Raw genomic sequence first — 25,560 nt, 5'->3', positions numbered from 1 at the left:
TGTTCTTCCTCTCCGTGCGTCACCTGCTGCTGGGGAGACGCACGCACGCACGCACGCAAACGCACACACACGCTTTGAAAAAGCCTTCCTGTAAACGCTAAAAGCCACAGGGACCAGTCATCAACGCTTGATGCCTTGCTCTATGCTCCAAGCCCAGGTAAGGAACGGTACCGCCTGACTTTGATCACATCGTCACAAGCGCACGGGAACCAAAACATGCCTACGCATCCACGCCTGCACGGTTAAAACACGAAGCGTGCGAGCCACGTTGTCCAGGCACACAGGTACACACACACACACACACACACACACACACACACACACACACTCACACACACACAGGCTGCATAATCATGCAAATATCCTCCGGCACACTGACCTAAATATCTGCCTTTTAATCATGCGAGTTGGATCCCCCGGTCCCTCTGCCTTGTTTCATAACGGCGAGAGCGCTAAAATGGATTCCTCGTTTCTAATGACATCAACGTCGGGGGCTGATTGACACACGGAAAAAACCGCACCCCGACATATAGTCAACACCAACCCAGGGTGAGGCTACAGTCTCTTATGTCAGGCGGGTACAGGCGGTCGCTGGGTTTAGAGGCCGATGTGACCAGCGGCGTCGTGTTCCCGTCGTCGCTCTAATCAATGCTCCAACCCAAAGCCCCGGTCGGGGGTGTCCTGTCGTTTGGTGGGCTAGGGCGAGCGCCAGAGGGCTGGCGGCACAGCATCAAAGCGTGTTCGTAAACACAGCTCGGGTCGGTGAGGGACGGGTCGATGGCGATCGGTTGGGACAACAGAGAGCCTTGAGTAAATACACGACGACGTCAGACCGTAGCAACACTTAACTTTGTCTCGACTAAAGACGAGCTAAAGCTTAGAACTTTAGCTGGTCTAATCCTCCAAGGAGCCCTCCCTCGCCTCTAACCGCCTTCAACCACGATTCTAGCCGTCATTCTGGTTTTCTTGCAGTAAGGAGGAAGGTACGTGTAGCTCACGCACTCAGGTAAACACGCAATGGGCGAACAACATCGCTACAACGCGCATTTGTTTGCGTTTCGTTTGCGTGTTTCGCCAGCCGGAGCCGTACGGCTCGGTCCATCTCTGTAGGACTGTAACCGGCGCGGGCCGGATGCGTTGGCGGAGCTCTGTTACGTCAGCGTGCGACTTGGTCCTGTGACAGGGGTCAGCCTTATGCAAGAGCTGCCTCCGCCAATGGCGGCGCGCTGGGATATACATAGCCCTGACCTGCGCCGGCCCGGGCCTGCTAGCGGCTCATTCACAACGTTAGCTCTCGATGCCGCCGCGGAGGGGGGGGGGTTTGTGAGGTAGCGAGTGCGACTTGACTGGCCCTTCATAGAGAGCTTACTGAGCCGGGCCCCCCAGCTGTCACTCAAACCGCACACACATAGAGCCCCACACACACACACACCACACACACTCACGGTCCAATTTGCTGCAGTTGTGGGTAGTCGAGTGGGAGACGAAGGGTGGGGGGGGACGGTGGAGTGAACACGTAGTGGCAGCACAATGTTAAGAGGAGGAGGGGGATGCACACACACACACACTCACACACACACACAGAGGCCATCCACACATGCTCTTTAACCCTAGAATGACCCTGGACAAGGGGAGGCAGAGCTCCACACAAGAGCTGGCTAATTACCACAATGAGAGTCAGTGTGTGCGTGTGCGTGCGTGTGTGTGTGTGTTGTGTGCGTGTGTGTGTGTGTGTGTGAGAGAGAGAGACAAGGAGCAGGACAAAGAAACAGCCTATAAAACAGCCGATAACCCCTGTCTGACCATAGTCAGACAGGGGAGTGAGGGGGAGACTATGGGAACACTTAACATTGTTTTATTGTACATGCTTGTTTGCTTTGGCAATGAGCTGCATTTTCATGGCACAGGGGGGGGGGGGGGGGGGAAGAGAGAGAGAGAGAGAGAGAGAGAGAGAGAGAGAGAGAGACTCCCGACTAGTCACGGCTCATTTACCCCCCACCCCACCCCACCCCCTCACATATCACGGCCGGATGCAGCATAATGCTGTCTGATGCTGGGGTTGTTATAAATGCAGCACTGCCTTGGCAACCGAGTCTCCATTAAGCAAACCACATGATGGTCGAAACCCCCCACCACACTGCCATCCGCCATCCTCCCTCCATCATTCACTCCATCCAACGGCCCTCATAGCTGGTGTCCCCGTGTGTGTGTGTCTGGGCATACATTCTTCTCCCTGTGTTTTGCATGGCAGTGGAACCGAGAATGAATGCAGCACACAGTAGTTGGTTAATGTATGCGCACAGAGAGAGAGAGAGAGAGAAGGAGCCAGAGAGAGAGAGAGAGAGAGAGAGAAGGAGCCAGAGAGAGAGAGAGAGAGAGAGAGAGAGAGAGAGAGAGAGAGAGAGAGAGAGAGAGAGAGAGAGAGAGAGAGAGAGAGAGAGAGAGAGAGAGAGAGAGAGAGAGAGAGAGAGAGAGAGAGAGAGGAGAGAGAGAGAGAGAGAGAGAGAGGAGAGAACTGTGGAGTGAGGGAGAGATCAAAGACAAGAGTGAATAAGGAGCTTTCTTCATCTTGGATAGAATTCAACCTAACTATCGTGTGTGTGTGTGTATTGTGTGTGTGTAAAGTCATTCCTCGGGGGAGGACGGGGGGGGCTGCTTTTGACATGCATGTAGCACACGTATTACTTCTGCATGGCTGTGGAAATAGGTCACACGCCCACATACACACACATAAACCAAAACAGCGACGCACACACGCGCACATACACACTCTTCTCTTCATTTAAGACCACATGGACGGACTGACTTCCTGGGACTAATCTCGAGCCACAGTCAGCAAAGAGTTTCGGGGTCAAATGTCAAGTCCTGTCCAATCTAACCACCCACACCCACCAGTCAGTCACGTCAGTCAGCCACACACAGTGCCGTCAAAAAGGTGCGCTGGACCTGTTTGGTTATGGGTGCATTTATATTCAATATAAACATTATCTAAATAATGATTATGACATAAATAGTATAGTCATGTTTCACGGTGTGATTGTACAACGGGGAAGATGAGTGAAGTGGCTGTTACGGCCGTGGTGCTGCGTGAGGCAGAGCTGTGAGTCCTCCCGAGGGGCAGTGTACTCCGCCGGAACGCGCCACAACAACTGTGCGTTACACCAGAGTGTTCCTCCGGGGTTTCCCCGTCGATCAATGATGATGCATTATCTATATCAGTGGTATTCAAAGTTACTGTAGGTACGCTTCAAGAGCAAGTATACAATGACTCGTATTACTGAAGGTGCTACAGGTAAAATCGAGGGGCTATTATTGGAGATTTATTTGATGCAAATGGCCTAGCCGTACGTCAACTATTAGTGAGGGAATTTCCCAGTGAGAATCTCATTTTGTATTCGACAGTTAAGATCTTCGACAGCTCCCGCTTCATTTCCGACCAATCAGGGCATCTCTTCCCTAATTGGTGCGGGGAATCCTTCTTGCCTATCAATCACGTATGTGAAACGTTGGGCGGGAGCAGATTGGGAGGGGACCTTCTTTTGTCTGTTTAGTTTTTGAAATATCGGTCTCTTGCGCTCTTTTCTGCTCTCCCTCTCTCTCTCTCCAACTCTTGAATCATAACTACAGCAGCTTTGATAATAACTCAGTCACACAGTGCTTCTCAAGGCGCACAGTGCCTCACAGAGCCAGTGCGGGGGTGTAGCACCCACCTGGGTGATGCACGGTCGGCCGTTAGCGGCAGAACACCCGCCACCGTGCTAGCCAAGTCACTAGCACGGTGGCGGACGTGGCGTGCATCACCCAGGTGGGTGCTACTGGTCTATTGAAGGCGGGGGTGGGGATGTCCCCACATCCCATAGTAATAACAGGGCCAGCTTGTTCCTCTTTAACCACGCCACACCTGCCTGCCAGAAGACATTACACCATCAGTGAGGGGGCAGAGGAGCTGTCGGGGCCGACCGCAGATTGGACCGGGAGTCACTTCAAGGGGCCCCTGGTATTCTTGGAATGTGGAAGCCGGGGCTGTCGCACACACACAGACACACACCTCCTCGCACAAACACAAACACACACACACACGACCATCCCCCATTACCAGGCTCCTCTGTAATAGCCACTGCCGTCATCAGGGGTCGCACTAATCTTGTGGTCGAGAAAAGCTGCTCTTAGTTTGTGTGGTTGTGAGTGTGCACGCGCGTGCACGAGTGTTGCATGTGGATTCCAAGGGTGCTTCGCCGGGATGTTTGCCGTCTGAGTGGACCGAATGCCGATGGTCAGCATGTGTGTGTCTGTCTGTCTGTCTAGGCAGGCCAATCAGTCTATTTGTGTATGTCTGCCCATGTGTGTGTGTATGTGTCCAGCGTTAGTCACCTTGAACTTGCACTTTATTTTCCGTCTGTGGTCTAAACAGCCGGCAGATGTTGGTGTCCGGTTTATGTAGACACGCTTCGTTGACCCCAGACTGTGGGGTCAGACTTGACTGTAAAAATGTGATTTCAGAGCTACTATTTGACTGTAATCATTAGAAATGACCATCCTTCAGCAATCAGTGAGTGAAAAGCTGTGTGAGAATATCCCTTGACCTCACCCTGCCTCTGCACGAGGCCTTTGCGGTTTAAACTGCTCCTGGCTCCTTTTCCCCACCAATCAGGGGCGTCTCCTCCCTGATCAGAGGGTTCTCTTTTAGGGGGGTTGCTCTTCCTCCCATTCCTGCTCTCCTGCATCGCAACTCTCGAGCACTGGCTTCAGCCCCGTTAACGACTGCAGGCACGGGCCAGGCTCATCATTAAGGTGCAGGGTAGAGTGAAGCGGGGTGACCAGTTTGACAGTTTTACCGCATTCAGACTAGGGCGCTCGAGCGCAGACACGTTGCCATGAATAAAAAACACAGCTGACGAGCTGTGGGTTGGTTGGGGAGGGGGGGGGGGGCAATCTCTCTCTCTCTCATTGTCACCAGGGTGCCCGTCTGTCCGTCTCTGCAGTACAGTACACGGTGACTTCCTCGTTGGCGTTTTCCAGACGCCCGTTCAACAGAGGAAAGAGGATGTTTGAGGTGTATGTTTACTTGTGCGTGCGTGTGTACATGCATGAGCTATGCCATCAACGGCAGAGTGACACACATGCGTTCCTCTATTGAGCCCGACTTGTCTACCACCTGATTAACAACTTCTAGCGAGTCAGAGGTGTAACCGCCGCCAAGTGTAGGCATTTGTTTAAAATGTTGGGAGTTTTTCTCACCCTCATACACACACCTCATTCTTGAGAAATCCTGCTCTCACCGGTGCTAAAATAGAACGCACTACACGTCGCAGTTTCTGTAGCCTGTAAAACAAGCTAAACTTCTGCACAATTACGCGCCCTATCTCTCAAACGGCAATTAAATAATACGGTATGTGAGCAATAATTACGTTAACTACAACATATGCACAGACTGGATTCGTTCCAAAACATACAGGGGAAACACAATCACCAAACAAAGACATGAATGCTTGCATTGTGGGAACCGTAGTCAGTTGAAGAGCGAACACTAAGCAGTAATACGCTGTAGCAGAAGCCAGTTTTCTAGAACAATCTTTGGAGGACCTCTCACACTGGGGAGGGCCCTGCATGTGGTGGGCAAACAGTTATTTTACAACCGAGAGAGTATCACCGCGGTGCGTGGGTTCTGGTTTGTTGGGTGTACTCTTTCACCGACTACAGAACAACGGACCCAGCTTGACATCATATCTCACTGCGGCAAGGGGAGGAAGGAGGAGAAGGGGCGGAAGCAGGGAGGCTGAAGTAGGGCTCTGCGCTACCGCGCGCTACAGTGGTGGGTGGAGTGAGCTAAAGAGGCACGGGGAAGGCTAATGAACGGTACACGACGCAGGCCGGCCACTGGCACCGGCGGGATCAAACACCACCCGCCTGTCAAGATCAAACACCACCCGCCTGTCATGAACAAACACACACGCACGTCGCACACACACACTCAAGTACACTTGAGAAAGGAGCCTTCCACAGGCGAGAGGCAGTGTGAGAGGACTTGAGACCGACATGTCGGTGAGACGCCGATCTATCAATCAATTCAAACAAAGGGCCGAGGAAAACGAGTGCAGCAGGCGAATCAATCAGGGGGAAAAGATTGGGCCCGTTATCAATCCCGAGTTTGACTGAACCAGGAACGATGGGAGCTCTTGTAGAGCTGCGGTAGAGACTGACAAGACTTAACATAACTTGTTTTACACCACCTATTTCACCATAATCTACTCATTTACATGTGCGAGAGGGACAGAGAGCCAAAGACAGAGAGAGAGATAGAGAGAGTGACATAGAGACACAGATAGAGAGAGAGCCAGACAGAGAGAGAGAGAGCGACAGACAGAGACAGAGAGACAGAGACAGAGACAGAGACAGAGAGAGAGAGAGAGAGAGAGAGGCAAAGAGAGAGAGAATGACAGAGACAGAGACAGAGACAGAGAGAGAGATAGAGAGAGTGACATAGAGACACAGATAGAGAGAGAGCCAGACAGAGAGAGAGAGAGCGACAGACAGAGACAGAGAGACAGAGACAGAGACAGAGACAGAGAGAGAGAGAGAGAGGCAAAGAGAGAGAGAATGACAGAGACAGAGACAGAGACAGAGACAGAGAGAGAGAATGACAGAGACAGAGACAGAGACAGAGACAGAGACAGAGAGAGAATGACAGAGACAGAGAGAGAGAGAGAGAGAGAGAGAGAGAGAGAGAGAGAGAGAGAGAGAGGCAAAGAGAGAGAGAATGACAGAGACAGAGACAGAAACTAGAAAGCTCCAAAACAAAAACAGGGACAGAGTAGGGGCCGGGAAGCCAAGGCCCCCCGACCCCACGTAAGGGAGCCTCCCGTTACCGTGCGACGCCGCTCCGTTCATGCTCTCCGTGCTGGACTGGGACAGGAAGGCTCTCCGGGTGCGCCGCAGAGAACGCTCCGCGCCCACGGGGCTGCCCACGGGCGACCCCCCCTCTCCGCCGCCGCCGCTACCGCCGCTGTCCCGGCGGGAGAAGATCCCGCTGAAGAAGCGCACCAGCCGCTTCTCGTGGCCGCTGGAGCGCCCGCCCCCGCCCCGCAGGAGGTGGAAGGCGCCCAGCCCCGTCCCCCGCTCCCCCTCGCCGCCGCCCCCCTCCCGGGACATGCGCTGCAGGTCGCTGTTGTCCAGCGTGCGGTTCTTCCCGGCGCGCGCGCGCTCCCGCCGGCTCAGCTCCGTGGCCGACGCCGTCTTGCTCAGCACGGCGCCGACCTCCAGGGTGCGGCTCTTCTCCCGGGGCGGGGCCGCCGCCGCCACCGCCGCCGCAGCCTCGTCTCGGGACAGAGACGACGAAGAGGGGGCCACCGAGGAAGAGGAGCTGGAGGGAGGGGAGGAGGGAGAGGTGGCCGCGAGGAAGACGTTGTTGTTGCTCTGGTCTCCGGCGGCGGCAGCAGCGGCGTCGGGGGCGGGGCCTGCGGCGGCGTGGCGGCCGATGCAGCCGGAGCTGCCGTGGTGCTTCTCCTTGGACAGGGCGCGCAGCCGCAGCATCTCCACACCCGTCCAGTGGCGAAAGCTGAAGCTCCGGCGCAGCAGCCCCGGCTTGCCGTCTTGCGGGGGCGTGGCCTCCGGACTGGAGGCGCCGTTCACGTTGCTCCCGGAGTCCCGGTCAGACGCTGGCGGTGACCGCGGCGAAACGACCTCGGCCATCTTCTCCTCTGTGCTTTTAGCCTTCAGGAGTCTTTTCCGCTTTGGAGTGCTGCCGTTCTCGGTGGGGACGGCGTCCCGTTGGCGTTGGCGTCCCCGAAGCCCCTCCCTCCCCCTGAGGTGGGGACACGGCGGGCGGCGTCTCGGCCAGCGGGCTGGTCGCAGGCTCCCGGGCCTCCTTCTTGAAGAGGTGCTTCCGGGCCAGCTTCAGCCGGCCCAGCTCCAGCTGCCCCGTGCTGAACGTCCGGAAGTTCCTCATGCGCCGGTGCGACGGCGAGCTGAAGTCGTCCGTCTCCTCCTCCTCCTCCACCACCTCGCGCAGCTGCTCGAGCAGCGCGCCGCGCTTCCGCTCGGAGGAGCAGTCGCGTCGCGCGGCGGCGCACGTGTTGGCGTTGTCCGGACGGCGGCACGGCGCGGGGCTAACGTCGTTGTCGTTGTTGTTATTGGCGCTGGTGCTCCCATCTTCTGCGCTCTCCTTCTTCACCAGGGTGAGGGAGATGCGGTACACGGTTTTCCTGGTTGGCGTATCGCGCTCCATCGTGTCCTCGCTGGTGATAAGTTGCATTCTTGACCGACCCAGCAACGTGGACCGTGCGCAAATATAAATAAAGACTTTATTTAGGTTTTTTAACGCTGCAAAACGCTCCGAAGAAAACAGCGCACGGAAACGAGCAGCATGAAGAGGCGGGGAGACAGTTGGCACTTCAGACTATCCAGATGTGCGGAGAGAGATGGGACTCAGTCGCCGGAAATACATTCCAGTTATCCCAACGGAATTTTTAACTGGTAACAAATGAAACACCCACACGTCCGTCCTCTCTGTTTACAAACGCGTACTGCCCTGGGGGCTGCTGACAAGCAGAGCTTTACAAACCCACCAGAAACAAACTACCAACCGGGCCCTGTCTGATCCCGTATGGATACCCGCTTTCCCTCGACCCGCTCGTGACGGCGCACGTTCACCTGCTTTGCTTTCCCTTTATTGACGTTCCAGCTCCGGTGTTTCGCCCCATTATAGACCGAGAACCAAGAAATCCTGACACCGTGGCCCGGGCGCAGCGAGCGCGACGTCCCCCATTGTGTGCGCGCACATCCCCCGCGGCGAAGCCAGCTTGCGCTCTCCAGCTGATGAAGTGCACTTCGGCGCTTTCATCACGCCGGGTACAATTGTGATGCAAATGGGATCGGCGGTAAAACAAGCGAAACAAGAGTGTCTGCCTGCCCGCTTTCCTAGTGTCTCGCTCCCGCGGTGGCTCTTACTTAAAAGACGAAGAAAAAAAAGAAAGCGAGCGAGCGCGCGGCAGTCCCGTATCCCTCGCACCAGGCTCCTCTCTGTTTTACTCACAGGACAGTCTGCACGGGGACATGGATCACCCAGCAGAAGGGAGACCGGCTGGAACACACGGAGTGGATCTCAGAGGAACAGGACAGGATTTTTTTTGTCTTTTACATTTCGCTTGTTACTAGTGAGGTGATGTTAAAACGTGATGACGTGATAATTAATGGTGAATAATAATTTGCGAAATAAGATATTAGGCTAGAAGTATTCCAAAAAAAATGACCTAATGCGCAGAAGCAAATACTATAGGCATAATCTCAGATTAAGGTGTTCTTTCCTTTTTGTACAATATTAAATTCCTTATTGACGTATATATAATACTACCGGCCAAATAGAGATACGATTTTGCAGCGCTTATTTATTTGCATTGCATCTCTTTTTGGCATCCCCAAGACACGCAGTTCGCCCAATGCAGGGCACCGTGATCCATTCCGGGTTTTGCAGCGTGCGGTTCCCTTTCAGGGAGGAGTTTAGCCTCCCCTCCCTGTCCATCAAGACCTTTAAAGCTCCCCGCGACGGAGATAACCTGAAGAACGGCAGCAAGGAGCGATAACATATCTCCGAATAAAGAGTGTCAAGAGGGCTTTTCTGCTCCACACGGGAGACGTCTTGCCTCGTCAGACACATGGACATGTTAAACGACACACTGATATTAATTCACAAGTGAATTATGATGAGTTTTAGGCCTAAACGAAATGACTCCCTACTAGGTAATGCGATTTTTCTTTCGCATCTATAATTGTTGAATTCACCATGTAGTCAAATGAAAGTCATTTCCTATTTGGATCTTCTTAATTCTTAATAGTTTTTCTGGGCAGGTCAGTGTGGCGCTGATGAGATTAGCAACAACCACCAATAGCCTAGATTCTCTAAACGCATCACCTTCGACAATCTCTGGATCGTTACTCCAGATTAGGAGGGGATTAGCGGAAGCCGTGATCAACTTTCACCCAACCACACACACACACACACTCCTGATCGGTAGCCGAGCGGTGAACGCGCACCGCATTCTCGTATACAAAACACACACACACCAACACAATTTAATTGGCAAGAAGAGAAAATTCACACTACTCTCGCTTTTCACCCCGGTTATAAATAAAGTCATCACAGACACACAAATAAATAAAGTCATCACACACACGCACACAAACAAACACAAACACACCAGTGTGGAAGTGACAGGTACATCAACCGACACACTACGAATGGCGTACAGGTTTCCCTCCCCCTCTCCCTATGTCGCTTTTCGCCACGACAATGTTTTGGTTTTGAGGCATTCGGTGAGTAGGCCTACCAACACATATCACCACACCAACACACGCCTGTCCTCTCCTCTCAGCTTGCACAAGGGGACGGCCGGTAAATTATACACATTGCGTGGGAGGCATCCGTCGCGATCGCAACATCAAACGGAACCCATCCCAGTCTTCCCCCCCCCCTCTTTCATCACCCCTCAAAGCCCCCCGTCGCCCCCTCTCGTTCCCCCAGTGCGGGAGGAGAGTGTGCGACGCAAGGGAGCGCGTGTGTGCAACAATGTCGAGAGTCTGTGTAACGTCTGTGGGGAGGTCACACCAGGCAGAAATACCATCACCATAGCCGGGAAATGTGTTGGATTGACCGTTTACTGCCCCGTAGCGCCAGTGATATTCAATAGTCTGTTCAATAAATGCACGGTTTTCTCTATTAACTACAAGTGAGGAAGGAAAACGTTGTTGTAGGACTAATGATGGTACAAGTCGAGGGGGGGGGGGGGGGGGGAAGTAAGAGAAATGCTGCAATAAAGGTAGGATTACTGGTGATTTCACAGTCCGTTCCTCCGCAGTCTCAACTGACGGTAGGGGAGCTGTGGTAATCACAGCCAAAGACTGTGAGATATACATCTATAGGCTCTGCTTTGTAGAGAGGGAGACACTCATACAGAGGGAGAGAGACAGAGACAGAGGTAGAGAGACTCACAAAGAGGGAGAGAGAGACTCACACTGAGGGAGAGAGAGACAAAGGTAGAGAGAGAGAGAGACAATGGTAGTGGAGTGAGAGACTAGCCTAGGCAGAGAAATTCACACATAGGAAGAGAAAGAGAGACTCCCAACAGAGCGAGAGGGAGTGAGAGACATAGAAAGAGAGATACAGAGAGATAGGAGTGGGGGGTCTACCTGTCCTGCTCTAAAAAGGGTGTACATTCCACACTTCACCGTTGGTTTGTATGCAAATTAGAGACTCAGAATTGGGAAGTAAAAATGGCAGAATAAATTTTGTAATTCGGGCGCGCTTATGGATGTTCTATACTATGAATTATGCTCTGTTCCAACCGCTTAACTGTTTGTTTTTTTGTATTTCTTAGGCATTAGTGAAAGAGAGAGAGAAAGCAAGAGAGAGAGAGCAAGAGAGAGAAGAATCGACTGGAAAGAGACAACGATAAAAAGAGCATGAGAGAGCAGAATGAGCTGAAATGCTAATGATGTGGAGTGGGATAGAGTGTAATAACAAGGCTTCTCTCCTCATGACCTCTCAGGGGCAGAGCAGCACAGCAGGGGGACATTCAGGCGTGCTCTGCTCAATGTGAAACATCTTTTTAAGGGAAAAGGGAATGAGAATGAGATTTTCGGGGTCCAGCCAGGCAAGGCGTGTCAGCCTCACGTCATGCCCTGTTTAGGATCCGGGCTTTGAAACGACCGCCCCTGTTGAGGTGTGGCGTTCATCACAACATTCCTTCTTCTTATCCCGATTCCCAACAGTCCGACGCCATTCGAGCGCTTAACTGTTTTTCCCCTCATTCGTTACATCGTCTTTTTTTTTGTAGTGATATGGTGTAACTTTTAAATTAATAAATAAAAACGATTCACCTTGAGGCGACCGATTCGGCATCACACCGCTTTGATGCTCGACAGAAAGCAGATATACCACATCAAAGATAGACCTAGGCAGTACCGTACAGCCTCATTCGTAAACTCCTCCGCATTTTTCCAAACACACACCCCCACTCTTCCGAACCCTTCGTTTAGATCGATTGATTGATTGCTTTGGCCCTCATCCAAACTGGCACAAAAGGAGGAGGGGGCGGGCCCAAGGTCGACCTATAGCCACAAAAGGAGGAGGGGGCGGGTCCAAGGTCGACCTATAGCCACGCGGGCCGAGCGCCGCCTCAGGCCATGCATGGCTGTTGTTGACTTAGAGGTTATGGAGATGGGTTGGGTTCTGTGTGGCGGTTGGGACTCGTGTAGCACCAACCGCAGCGGGGCTGAAGGGTGGTGCTGGGAGCAAATAATGACGACCGTGGTGTTGGAAGGAAGCAATGTATATTTAGTTTATTATATGCAAATATGAAGTACATTTTGACATTTGAGAGTAAAATGTTCAAAAAACCACTCGTTTTGGTTTGGCTAACGTCTGGGGTACCTTTAATCTCCTCGTCTTTAAATCAAAACTACTCCATTCCGATGTTGAATTTCACACGTGTGCACACACACACACACACACACACACACACACAAGCGCAGCCCTTTTCCTTACATGTTTCACATCTCTAGTCGACACGTTGGTGTCAGTTTCGGCGCCTCGATTTCAGCGATGCAGGTGTTCCAGCGTCTCTCCCCCCCCCCCCCCCCCCCCTCCCCATGATGTTCCAGCGTCTCCCCCCCCCCCCCCCCCGATGTTCCAGCGTCTCCCCCCCGATGTTCCATTTAAGAAACGCCGTTTATAAACTCGATTCGCCCCCCTCCATGAGGTCAGACTAAATGGAATGGTGCCGAGCACGTAAGGGGGGGGTCCAAGATGGACAGTGGGTCATAAATTACCCAGGATTCCCCTGGAGGGGCCGGGAGCCTTATCACAAGGTCCACAGACTGCTCCGCCCTGCCTGACCCCACCTCCCTCCCCCACCACCACCACCCAGATCCAATCCCTAGGCTGCTGTTTCACCTGCACATCAGGGTGGAGGCCAGATGAGCTAGCCGGAAGATCAGAGAGAGAGAGAGAGAGAGAGAGAGAGAGAGAGAGAGAGAGAGAGATATTCCTTTTGAATGTAAAGCTTTAACTGGTGGACTTGCAGGGGGGGGGGGGGGGGTATAGGTGTATGGGTGGGTCTTTGCCGAACACAAAGTGGAAGATGAAGCACCTTTAGCGGTCAGCCAGAGGCGCCTCCCCAGAGGAACTAAGGTGGGAGTAAAGGAACAGCATCCCCATTCATTATTTAAGTGAACTATTTCACCCTTTTCTTCTCTAACCCCGCACGTCACCGTCCTCTGTTGAGGACTCCGAGCGAGGGAAGTGACAAGTGGCACGCGCCGGTCAACGACACCAGAACTTCCTGTCCCATAACACGTGGTCCTTCTCCGAGGGCCTCGACACCGCAGACCTGGAGCTCGTTCTCACAGGCCCCGCGTGCAGGAACATCGCCGAGCAGCGTCCCGGCTGTTTCCCGGCCTTCGGAGAAGCCCGGGAAGTTGTCTTCCGGGGTGGAGATCTGCGGATCGATGTGAACGACGCACGGCTATGTTCTTTACCCCGGGGAGAGACTGAATACTTCTGGACTAACACAGAGAGCCTCGCAGATCGCTTCATAGAGTGAGAGACTAACCTCTGGCAGAGAACGAAGGAAAGGGGGGAGGAGAGAGGAAGAGAGATGTACCATTATTCTGCGGACTTCCTCACCCTCGCCTCCCTTGTTCCATTTATCCCTCCCCCCCCTCGCCCTATACTACACATGAAATATGCATGCTTGGCCTCAACCACTAGTTACTGCAGGCTGAGCTGAAGCATTTCAACGGTGCATGTGTGGGGAGCTGCGTGACGGCCCTCACACACCCACAGTCAGACACACACCCACAGTCAGACACACACCCACAGTCAGACACACACCCACAGTCACACACACACCCACAGTCACACACACACACACACGCACACAGAGCTCTGCATGGACATCCACACCTCTCAAAGCTAATGGCCATGGCTCACACAGCTGGTGGCGGACACGCACAGAGAACACTCAGCTCAGGAGAGTGTGAGGAGAAGGCCAGATGGACAGGAGAGAGACTAGAGACTAGACACTAGAGCAGGGGTGCCCAACCTTTTTTGACCCAAGATCTACTTTTCAAGTAGCCAACCTCCCGAGATCTACCAGCAAACCTACCTTCAAGCGGGGAGGGGGGGGGGGGGGGTAGAGAACAATTGTTGACGGGGGGAGTTGTATCGTGAACCTACGGACTTCAGTGGGGGTTTCATTCCGTCTGCGCACGGCACGTTCTCAACGATAATCAATGATCTTCCTCCCACTCAGGGTGAACATGGTAGGTCTTAGCTCGTTTCCCCTCAGCCATGCCAACGTTTAGGAGTGTGTACGGCTTTCAACTGCTGTTGACAGCGCATGCGCTACCGCGCGTATATATGTCCCGCGCAAATCTTATTTTATTAAAAAAAATATATATATTTTTGTCGGCGATCGACTGGTAGACCGCGATCGACTGGTTGGGCACCCCTGCACTAGAGTATAGGGCACAGCAGAAACTAGAGTCGATTCTAGAGTAGAGACTTTGATGGAGAGCCGAGTAGAGTAGAGTAGAGACTGGAAAGGATAGTACAGCAGATTTTCCATGTTCACTTATATCTCTCCCCCCACCCCAAGCAAACTTGGGTCAATTCAGAGAGGCCTCCTGCAGGTTGACTATCATGAGCGTGCACACACAGACACATAATTTTTGTTACGGGATAGGATAGTCTCCATAATGTTTAGAAGAATAAAAAATAGTTCGGAAAAAAAGGTTGTGTCACTCTTAACACACAGTGACACAACGCACACATACGTAACAAGCAATAACCTACATTCACACAAAACCAGTTAGACGCAGCACTAGGATTCAGCCACACATGCCTAAGCACTCGCATACACACACACATAAAACACACAAACTTTGAATGGAGGCCTATCAATCTTGGAATCAACAGTAGCCCCATCTAGTGGTAGACTAGGCAATGGGCCACAACACAGTCACAGTCGACGTGGATCCATTATAGAAGTACCGCATGTTCAGCCGCACAACACGCATAGCCTCAAAACAGTAACAACCAGAAGCAAAAAGACAGGATGTATTTTATGTTTGCCACATTTTGGGACGCATTGTGTCATCGGTGCTGGTGCCTCATGCTGTACTCGTGATGTGGATGTGTGTGTCTTTTCCAGAGCCAACGTGGGGGCTGTGAGGACCCACTCCTGTCTTACAAATGCGGGCTGAGTGGAAACAGTCCAGTCTAGAGAGGCTGCAGCGACATGCATGTCTTTCAACCAAAAACAATCCAAAATGTGTGTCCACACATTGGTACAGAAATCGAATAAGCATACACATTTTGGATTGCGAGATCGGACTGAGAGATAGATTGATCACGTGTGTTTGCGCAGGCGTGCGTGTGTGGTGCGTGCGTGCGTGTGTCTTTACCTGTGAGAGGAGCCATGGAACAAGGTGACGGCACCGATGGTGGACACAAAAGAGAGAGAAAGAAGGGAAAATATATGTTAATTTGGTTGATATTTTTTCCTCATCTTTCACACAACTGGCTGAACTTTGACGTTATTCATTATTCACCTCAACGTGGCTTATGATTGAAAGCCGGGCTTTGCAAACACAATAAACTAAATGAATAAAATCCTGCCTTCCCGTCCACGGGTCAGTGGTTTTGCTGACCCTATTAATAACATGCTAATCCTAACCATAGCACTGCTGTTATTGTGTCTCTCCGGCGTCTCCGAGCCACAATGGAGACGGTTCGACACGCAGAGTCGAAGGAGCGTTTCAAAGACCCCTTCCCGCCCTCTGAGCGGCAGACAGACACGGGGAATAGATCAAATCATCCCATTTCCATTTTATTTTTTATTTCCAGTGTATCGACGTGGAACTGTGGGAGGCAGTTCCGCTGATGCAGGGAAAATCTAGATGTACACACACACACACGCGCCGTGTCAACAACACACACACATAACCACACACTGTCAACACACACACCATAACAAACTGATTAGCCCCGCCAGAGACAGATGACCTTGCTTGAAATATGTTCCATACAAAGGCGAGGGGTTCAGGGTTGTGTGTGTGTGTGTGTCAGTGTGTGTGTGTGTGTGTCAGTGTGTGTGAGTGTGTGTGTGTGTCAGTGTGTGTGAGTGTGTGTGTGTGTCGGTGTGTGTGTGTGTCGGTGTGTGTGTGTGTGTGTGTGTGTGTGTGTGTGTGTGTGTGTGTGTGTGTGTGTGTGTGTGTGTGTGTGTCGATGTCTATGTGTCGATGTGTGTGTGTCGTGTGTGTGTCGATGTCTATGTGTCGATGTGTGTGTGTGTGTGTGTGTGTCGATGTCTATGTGTCGATGTGTGTGTGTGTGTGTGTGTGTGTGTGTGTGTGTGTGTGTGTGTGTGTCGGTGTGTGTGGGTGTGTGGCTGGTGAGCAAGAGGTAAAATAATTTAAGGTGAGGTGAAAATGAAAAGGAAGGACAAGAGAGCGCGTGAGGGTGGGTGGGTGGAGATTGGGCAGGTGGTCCTAACCCCCGCCTCCCAGGAGCATCACCCCCACCAATCCCTGGAAGTCCCGAGGGGCAGGGCTGTTGCCATAGTGACCGGGACCAGCCGGTGCCGTTCTAGGTATCGCCGTAGCAGTTGACGGACACAAGGAGTACAGAATGATTGAGTGAGTGAGTGAGTGAGTGAGTGAGTAGATACGTGTACTTCAATGTTGTGCCACTAAGGTCATCAGTCTGAAGGAGGGGGGGTTAGTCTTAGTGGCTCAGGGAGGCAGCTAGTGTCAACCAGGAGATTGCTGGTTCGGTCCCCGGCTTATCTTCTCTCTAGTGTCGAGGTTAGGGATGGGTCCGAATATTTCATTATTCGATTTTTCGTTCCCGAGGGTCAAAGTCGATTTTTAACATTTGGACCGTTAACATTTTTTCCCATTCAAATAAACAAGAATTAACGGATGGGAATAATGTTGGACAGGTGTCCAAAGGCATTATCCCGCTTATTCCATGGTCACTTGCCATAGAAAGACCATTTATTTATAGAGGGATTAATTGTTTATCACCACGACGGATGTGCGCAGAATTAACGCCATAAGTAAATGTGATTGTCTGGATGCATAGGTGTAGACTGGCTGAATGTTAAAAAAAAAATGGCAAAGAGCTTGGGGTGGCATCAGGCCTGAAAAGCGTTATTCAAGAGCACTCCATTCACCATTCAATACCTTGTAACTACACTATGAGTTAGAGGCCCCGCCATACAAATAGGCAACTGACAAAAATACAAACCAAGATGAGCGCACAAAAGGAGCCGGCGTCGCACAAAAGGTTCACACACCACCTGTCCCCTGGGCTCAGTCCACTAATCCTTGACTCCCCACGCGGCCCGCTCCTCCAATCAGAACACAGCAGGGGCGGGGCTACCGGAGCAGCAAGCCCCGCGAGCAGCAAGCCCCGCCTCCTCCCATTCCAGCAAGCCATGCCGTTGTTCTCCCCCCCAAAACGCCCCCTCCAGGGGGCAGGGGGCAGGGCCAACCCAGGCTCTCCCTCCTACAAGGGTGCATGCCAGGTACCAGTGTGATGAGCACACGCTCTGAACCGAGCGGTTAGGACCCAGATGGTCCCCTCTGTGTGTTTGACAGCGTCTACGGAGCACGTAGCCTGGAGGTGCGCCGCGGTGCCCAGATGTTGCCCGTCGCACCAGAGGACGCGCTCGCTCACCTTCAGGAAGAAGCGCGGACTCGCAGGAGGTTCAACGCACCGCTGTCACGGGGAAAAGAGATCCGCCGGCAGCTAGGGCGTTGACGATGAGCGCGTCACCGCAGGAGCCGAGCTTATAACCGATGTCATTCCCTTTTTGTTTTTTGCCATCAACCCTGTTTTTTTTTTTTTGGGGTGGACGTAACAAGAGTGCATGTGGTGTGTGTATGATGAGAAATATAATTTATTGTTTGGTTATTATAATGGGCCGTCTCCAATCCTTTGTTCAAGGGGCTTCTGGAGAAACCAAACATCCGTTGCTTCGCGCGCGAGGGGGATGGACAGTCTGTTAAACATATGGGGGATTACTTGTGTGTCCGATTACTATTTAGCATTTCTAGGCTTGAGGCTCACTACGTCTGTTAATGAACACACACACACACACTTAAGTCAACAGTTACAATAATTACATTTCCATAACAAGTGCTCGTAGCAAACACTCTTCTCTTGTGGGGTTATGCCTTTGCAGTTGATGGCCAATAAAAAAAGTAAAGAAACACGTCAAATCCTAGATCACGTCCAAGTTTTATCCCTCCTGCTGCGTTTGGACGTGGCGGCAGCTCACCTGCCTCAGGCCAAGGCAGGCTACAGACTAGGACCAGCAGCCAGTATTGAGGTCTCCAAGGTTCTTCTCAGAGGAGTGAGGCTCCAACGTGACTATCTGCTCTTCACTTCTGCGTTTTGGGAATACTGCGCGGCTTACTTAGGCTTCAGACTGACAGACTTTAATCAGATCAAAGTGGTGTATCTGCAAACCACAGGGATACGCGGCTTCTCGCCGTGGTCAGCATAAACCCAAACCGTCCCGCGGTCGACCGACGGCAATAACCTGGTTATGCTGATCTGCGCAGACCGCCACCAGGACCCCTTTCATAATGTCCTCTGCCCAGGACAAATGGAACCTGATCCATTACAGGCCGGCTAACCAGTCTGGTGTTTCAGTGTGTGTCCATTTAGCATGGACATCAGTTTGTTGGTGTTACGATGGTTTAGCAGCACTGGTAAAGGTCCCCCTCGAGCTTCAATAAGAATATAGATAACAATATCATACCGTCATAAGCAAATGTACGACACCCTCCCATTGGTTGATTGTATTCAAATGGCGAAGAGCCATAGTGCAAGACACTATTCAAACGTTCAGAACACAACAAACATGAAGTTAAGGTACAGTTTGTGTTTGGATGCTCTGTTCCGCACTTGCCGTTTTATGGATTATAAATGATTATATTATAATTTAAGTGTATCCAATTTTAATTATCTCCTGGAACGGGATTGGAGTAGGGGACTTTCAACTGGGACACACACACACACACACACACACACACACACACACACACACACACACACACACACACACACACACACACACACACACACACACACACACACACACACACACACACACACACACACACACACACACACCTCCCCAAAGACATCATTAGAATGCAAAGAAGATGCAACCTATTCGCCGCCTGTAAAATATCTGTGTGACTGAGTTTGAGGGTGTTTCCTCCCCTTGAAGTAGGTGAATCATGCAGGATAAATCCATCTTGTGAATCGCCCTCGCATATATAAAGGCTGACGTAAATATGAAAAAAGAAAAATGTTGGATTAATGAAAATGGTGGTGATTAATCATGAATATCACAATGGTTGTACGGTTAAACTACAAAATTGAAATAAAGAAATGCATCGCATACTGTATGCATTGAATATGGTATGCATCGGTTGCATCGGTTCCCCCGACAACCAACCACAAGCACCCCCCACCCTCCCCACCCTTCCCCTTGCCCTAGCTAGCCTGCAAGAAGCGTGACGACCACTCTGTGTCCTCTTGAGGAAGTCACCCTGCCAGTCATGATCACAGCCCAAGCTGGTTGCCAGGCAACCAGACAGTGGTTGGTTCAAATCCACAGGAGTGTCCTTGAGCAACTGAAATAGACCTGAAACAAACCGATAAGCTGGTAGTGGCTGAGTATGAAAGAGAAGTGACCACGGCCCTGGTTGGGACTAAAAGAGCAATTCTATGCAATCTAACTTATTCAGCCGACTGGAAGCGGTCATGGGTATATATATATATGTTTTGTGGCATTTTGGTTTTTGGTTGTTGTAACATTGATGTGGCCAGATATCTCTTTTACACTATGGTAAAATACACAACTAAAATGGTCACTTTCTGAGTGGCCAGTAGCGATATAAAAAAGTAATCTCGGAACCTGGAGGGTGTCTGTGACACACAAAGATAAGGCTCCACAGGATATGGTTCGTAGTGTAAAAGCTAAGACTCATTGCTGCCGCCTAGTGGTCGGCCTCCCAGGGTACACCCGGAGGCACGCTAACTGTCATCAACATGATGAAAGAGACCGGAAAACATGCATTCAACAACTATTATTTGAGTTTTATTTGTTTGAAATTACATATCGCCATCAGTTAGTTTAGTGTGAAAAATTGGACCCATTAGTGAATTAGTGTTACGAGCAACAGCTGTGTTTATCCTATAAAGACACATCTGTGAAAGCAGTCAATGGATTTAATTGTTTACTTGATAGAACACATGTCTATTGAGTGATGACAAAACTATGGGCTGAGTTTAGCCATCCTTTCAAATTGGTCATTGATGAACACCTTCTACGGTTGATTAAATTGATCAATTGTTACTTTGCCAAACACACAAACACACTTTTTTGTTATGTGGTCAGCATTTTAATCAGTAGTAGTAATTAGTTAAACATTCAAACTGTATTTGAAATTCAGGCAGGAAAACTGTTCTTAAAGAATACATTTATTATTATCTTATCGCTGAGACAAAGGATTTAAAAGCCACTGAAAGTAGTTCCAATAACTTCACTTATTTCATTAGGACCGACGGCAGCGCCTAGTAAACAGAAAACCGGGCTTTGCTGAGTAGAAACGTGGGACGTCTTTGAAATTGTAATGCGCTGATACTTCCAACAGAGGGCGCTGTTGTGTTTTGTCCTTGTTGGCTCCCCTTGATATGGATCAGGCAGCAGTGTTTTATTTGATCAGTCTGCTGCCTATGTTATTGATCGTTTTTCACAATTATTGAATAAGTGTTCATTATTGTAAGTGAAAGTCACATTTGTAACATTAGCATCAGTGAGCAAAACATTTTCACACTGAAATCAGCTGTCTTTGTGTTACCTCTCCCTTCCACATAACCACACCCACACCTACAAACACATTTAGGCTCTCTTGCTTGACAAAAAGACATTCGAGGTTCTCCATGTGTGGTCATCACACACACACACACACACACACACACACACACACACACACACACACACACACACACACACACACACACACACACACACACACACACACACACACACACACACACACACACACACACACACTCTAGCGTGCCGTGCAAGATTGAAACAGGCGACGTATCGCTTGCTCAGCGAATGTACGAAGGCTTAGAGCGCAGGCCCTAAGCGAGCATCCACTTCCTCCCAGTGACACAGATAGGACGGGAACAGATTGTGATGAATGAGTGAATCAGGTGGGTGAACTCCCCAAAGGGACATCATGACGGGGATGTGACTGGGTTAGGAATGAAGGCCTGCTGCCAGTTCGTTTGATTTTGGCAGCGGAAGAAGAAGAAATACATTGTCTGATGACGCCATTTTGGTGAGGTCACGATGAGAAATGTCCCGGTACGCCCAATTAGTGACAGAGCTCTTAAGTGTGTTTTAAAGCAGGACTTGGAGTTGGGTAACAAAGGTACCGGGTTCGATCCCTCATGTCAGCTGACTAACCAGTATGGTTAGGCAACAATTGTAATCACGCAAGTTAGAAATGAGTCAGTGGCAATTTCCCACAAAAACTAAATCACTATCGGATTGAACAGACGATTATCAATCCCACTCCTTTTACCGTCGCCGAATGATCAACGTATGTTAAGTGGCTTTGCGAGAAAAAACATCCATTGACATATAGACACCACTACAGGGATGCAGAGCGGTATTGTATGGGAATACAGAGTGGATGTCGGCAGAACGTTTGAACGTTTGAGGTCAGGTGACCTGCCGACATCACCTCCTGCTGGTCACGGTGGAAGGCGGGTTACAGTTGAAGGGATTTACACCCAACTTCCAGGTAACCGTCACTGACTTCCCCCTCCCATGAAGTACGGTTCCGCAATTACAGGTGTACCACTGGAATGAAAACAGCAGCTGTAACCATGGCAACCAAAGGTCTCATCGGCCAATTGTGTCGCCCAGTGTGTACACACACAGAGACTCATGTGTGATTCGGTTTAACCGCCATAACGGAGAAGATTGGATGTGTTACTGGAGGGCAGGATGGGGCCTGCTTTAGAGAGAGCGAGAGAGAAGGGGAGCAAGAGAGCCCGACAGCGAGAGAGAGAGACTTCTAGAACAGGTGGGAGACAAAGACAGAGTACGCTACAGACTGGGATCCTCCTGCTGAATGACATGTTTAAACAAACACACAAAACATGTTTCACTCTTGCAGAGAAGCATTCGGGCAACTGTGTGTTGTCACACACACACACACACACACACACACACACACACACACACACACACACACACACACACACACACACACACACACACACACACACACACACACACACACACACACACACACACACTACCTTCTCCATTTAAAATTGTTTGTGCGTGTGGGAGAGCGTTTGTTAAGCAGAGTACAACAGTGAGTGGGTGAGAGAAAACGCTACAGAAACCCAGAGGGGAGGTGGGTAATATAATCATTTGTCGACAAAACACAACAGTGTCCTGCCAGCAAAGCACATTTCACTGAACCGCTCAAATAATTATCTGGTGTTTAGAGGGAGAAAACTGAAGCAATATAAAAGATCAGGGCATGACAAATATGTGAAACAAATACTGTTTAGGTGATCACAAGAGAGATGAAACGTGTCCCCCCTCAGTGTGTGTGTGTGTGCGTGTGCGTGTGTGTGTGGGTGTGTGGTGCGTGTGCGTGTGTGGGTGGGTGTGGGTGGGTGGGTGGGTGGTTGTGTGTGTGTGTGTGTGGGTGTGTGGTCCTTATGCAAGACACAAGACAGGTCAATGTCTGTGTCTGTGCACACACTAGGGTATGTGCATGTAACGGTGTATGCACTTGAAAGTGAGTGTGCATGAAGTGAGAGTGTGTGTGCACATGACTATGAGTGAGTCTATGTGCAAGTAAGGGTGTGTGTGTGTGTGTGTGTGTTGGTTGAATGCGAGGGTGTGAAAGAAGGAGGCGTTTTGCCGACACACACACACACACACACACACACCAGCACTCGCTTCATACCATGTTGTGCAGTGCCCGCAAGCGACCGATGACCTAAAGTACATTATACTATACTTCATTATACTCGGTGGTGCAGTGTTCACCTGTGAACCCTCCATGTCCAACAGGCCCTGTTCACTGAGGCCTCATCGCAGGGCCCATCCCAGGAGTCACTCATAACACTAATGATGGGTCTGTTCCTTGTATGTACCAGAGCCTGGGGAGCAGACTAGCCTCCACTAGTTTAGCCTGCTACCCCTGCACTGGTACAAGAACGCAACAGACCCATAAGCAGGGCTGGAGCCAGCTCTGACGTTGTAGTGTGGGGAGTCTCAAGACACATTATTTGGGGGGGCGGGGGAATATTATTAATTAAAATTGGTTTGATATTATGACCGACTGACTTAGTGTTGCGATGGCAATAACCGTGGCAACGACCAATGGGAGGAAACAAATGTCCCGTTCCTCTTAACAGATAAGAATAATAAAATAATAATATATTTAATTTGTCCCAAAGTGCTACAGAGTTTAAGAGAGAGGAAAAAAAAGAAAACGGGTTGTTTAAACATATAATGCATAAACAGTAAAAGGGAAATTAGCAAAAGGCTTTTTTAAAAAGATAAGTCTTAAGTTAGATGACTCATTTCTGGATAAAAATGTTGACTATCAAGCATAATAGCAAGATTTTCTTCCCTGTAATTGTATGCGGCTTAAATTGCTGCCTAACTCGTTGCTAACAGAGCAATAACTCCTTTGGTCTAACCTGCATGAGCGCACGCTTCAAAACGGGGCTTGAAACATTTGCTCCAACCACACATTCTCCTTCAGCCTGACAGTGGTTTATTTTACAGCAAAGATCAATGTGTCAAGGACAAGGACAAAACACAAACGTACACACAGAGGTAGACACAAACAGTCATACACACAGATGTACACACAAGCACACACAGATGTGTCTTGTATCACGTATAAGGACGACACACAGACCGACACGTACACACACAACCACAGACTTACACGTACACTCACACACACAAACTCACTGACACACACACACACACACACGCACACACACACACACACCAAGGTGACCTCAGCAGAATAGATGTACACACAGTAGCTGAATCTAGGAGGAAACGAAAGCTTTATAGCTGGGCAAGGCAAAATACTAAAAAGGATAATGATAATCGAAAGTATAGAAACAACAGTGCCAGAAATGACTCTACACTCCCTTCAATCAAAGAACTGAAATCATTCAAATCTAGAAAAAATAGGTATTTGCAACATAGATACGGAAGTCACCAAACCCTACGTTTCACACGCTACAGCGACCCTGCCGACCGCTGGTCGCTGCTCAGCGAGCCGCGTCGGGCCACATATTTCATATCCCAATTAACAATGCGTTAATAACTTCTGCTCTAGTTCCCCACCGCCGAGACGGGGACGCGAGGGGGGAAACCGTGGCTCCACCAGCAGAAGACGAGAGAACAACACTACACGAGTAAATCACGGAAATAGTGACAATCACGACATGGCAGAGGTCGGCGTGGACCTGCGATGGGGAAACGCCATCTTGTCACAACAACAGCAAGAAGACGGACACTCGGACGGACGGGAGAGGGAAATATGATAGATTCCTAAAATGTTGGACGGTTTTAAATAGGACATAGAGAGAGGGAGAGGGGGTGGTGACCAAATGGACAGAGGAACGGACAGAGGGACGGATAAATAGAGAGAAGGGACAGGAACGTTTCAGAAGCCGCGGGGCTGAGAGCCAGGAATAGCGCAGCGGTAATGCGGAGAAGAATTGTGGTTCTGTGCCCTGTGGGACCACTGTCGTCACTGAGCTCTTCCAGGGCAAGGCCAACAAGTGGGAATCAATTGAGACTAGAAGGGAAGTCAAAAATAGAGAAACGTCTAGCCGAGATGTTCTTCAAAAGGGCGGTTGTTACACTCATTGAACCATAAATAGTGGATGGTGGAATGGCACGGCCGCCATTATCATGATTTACTGCTTTTATTATTATTATATAATGTCATTATTTAATCAAATTATTCCTTTAAAACAGAACTTTGAAGATTTTTACACATTACATTGATGTGTAATTCAATTCAATATATTGGTCACATACTGAATCAAATTCACACGATGTGTTGGCGAAAAGCTAGGCTCAGCCTGGTGGTTATTGTGGTGCTAGCACCGCTTAGTGAAAGGCAGTTGATCGTGTGTGATGGGCTGGGGCAAGGTGAGGTCACCTGCCAGTCAGATATGGAACACAGATTTAGACCGTTGCAAAGCCTGCTTTTGGTGCCAGCCCAGAGCCTTCACTACAGCAGTTGGCACTTTTATTTTTCTCAACCGTGCGCTGATACTTAAAATCACACACGGACGGCGGTATGACGACGTTCTAATTACAATCACGCTAGCTATCACTCTGATTTAGCAATTAGCGATAATGGCCAATTACCGACGCCCACCCGGCGCCCCCTTCC

At 50.3% G+C, this 25,560-nt stretch overlaps 2 protein-coding genes and 1 long non-coding RNA gene across 3 annotated transcripts in view; 1 reads left to right on the top strand and 2 right to left on the bottom strand.

Annotated features, from left to right (window-relative positions):
- The window catches only part of LOC132455200 (uncharacterized), a 39,740-nt gene extending 29,283 nt beyond the window's left edge, over positions 1-10,457 (bottom strand). The window contains 2 exon segments of the mRNA XM_060049007.1: positions 6,867-7,810; positions 7,812-10,457. Of these exon segments, the coding sequence (XP_059904990.1) occupies positions 6,867-7,810; positions 7,812-8,251 (1,384 nt within the window). The 5' untranslated portion in view covers positions 8,252-10,457.
- The window catches only part of LOC132455171 (CLIP-associating protein 1-B-like), a 175,487-nt gene that overhangs the window by 72,513 nt on the left and 77,414 nt on the right, over positions 1-25,560 (top strand).
- The window catches only part of LOC132455319 (uncharacterized), a 29,412-nt gene continuing 17,788 nt past the window's right edge, over positions 13,937-25,560 (bottom strand). Inside the window, exons 2-3 of the long non-coding RNA XR_009525183.1 lie at positions 14,503-15,459; positions 13,937-14,069 (exon numbers count right to left, since the gene is read on the bottom strand). This is a non-coding gene — a long non-coding RNA (uncharacterized LOC132455319). The remainder of the gene's footprint in view (positions 14,070-14,502; positions 15,460-25,560) is intronic.

The sequence above is a fragment of the Gadus macrocephalus genome, chromosome 4 (assembly GCF_031168955.1).
Source record: "Gadus macrocephalus chromosome 4, ASM3116895v1".
Taxonomy (NCBI): Eukaryota; Metazoa; Chordata; class Actinopteri; order Gadiformes; family Gadidae; genus Gadus; species Gadus macrocephalus.
Note: the sequence above shows the minus strand (reverse complement) of the source record. Positions and strands in the feature narration are given on the sequence as shown.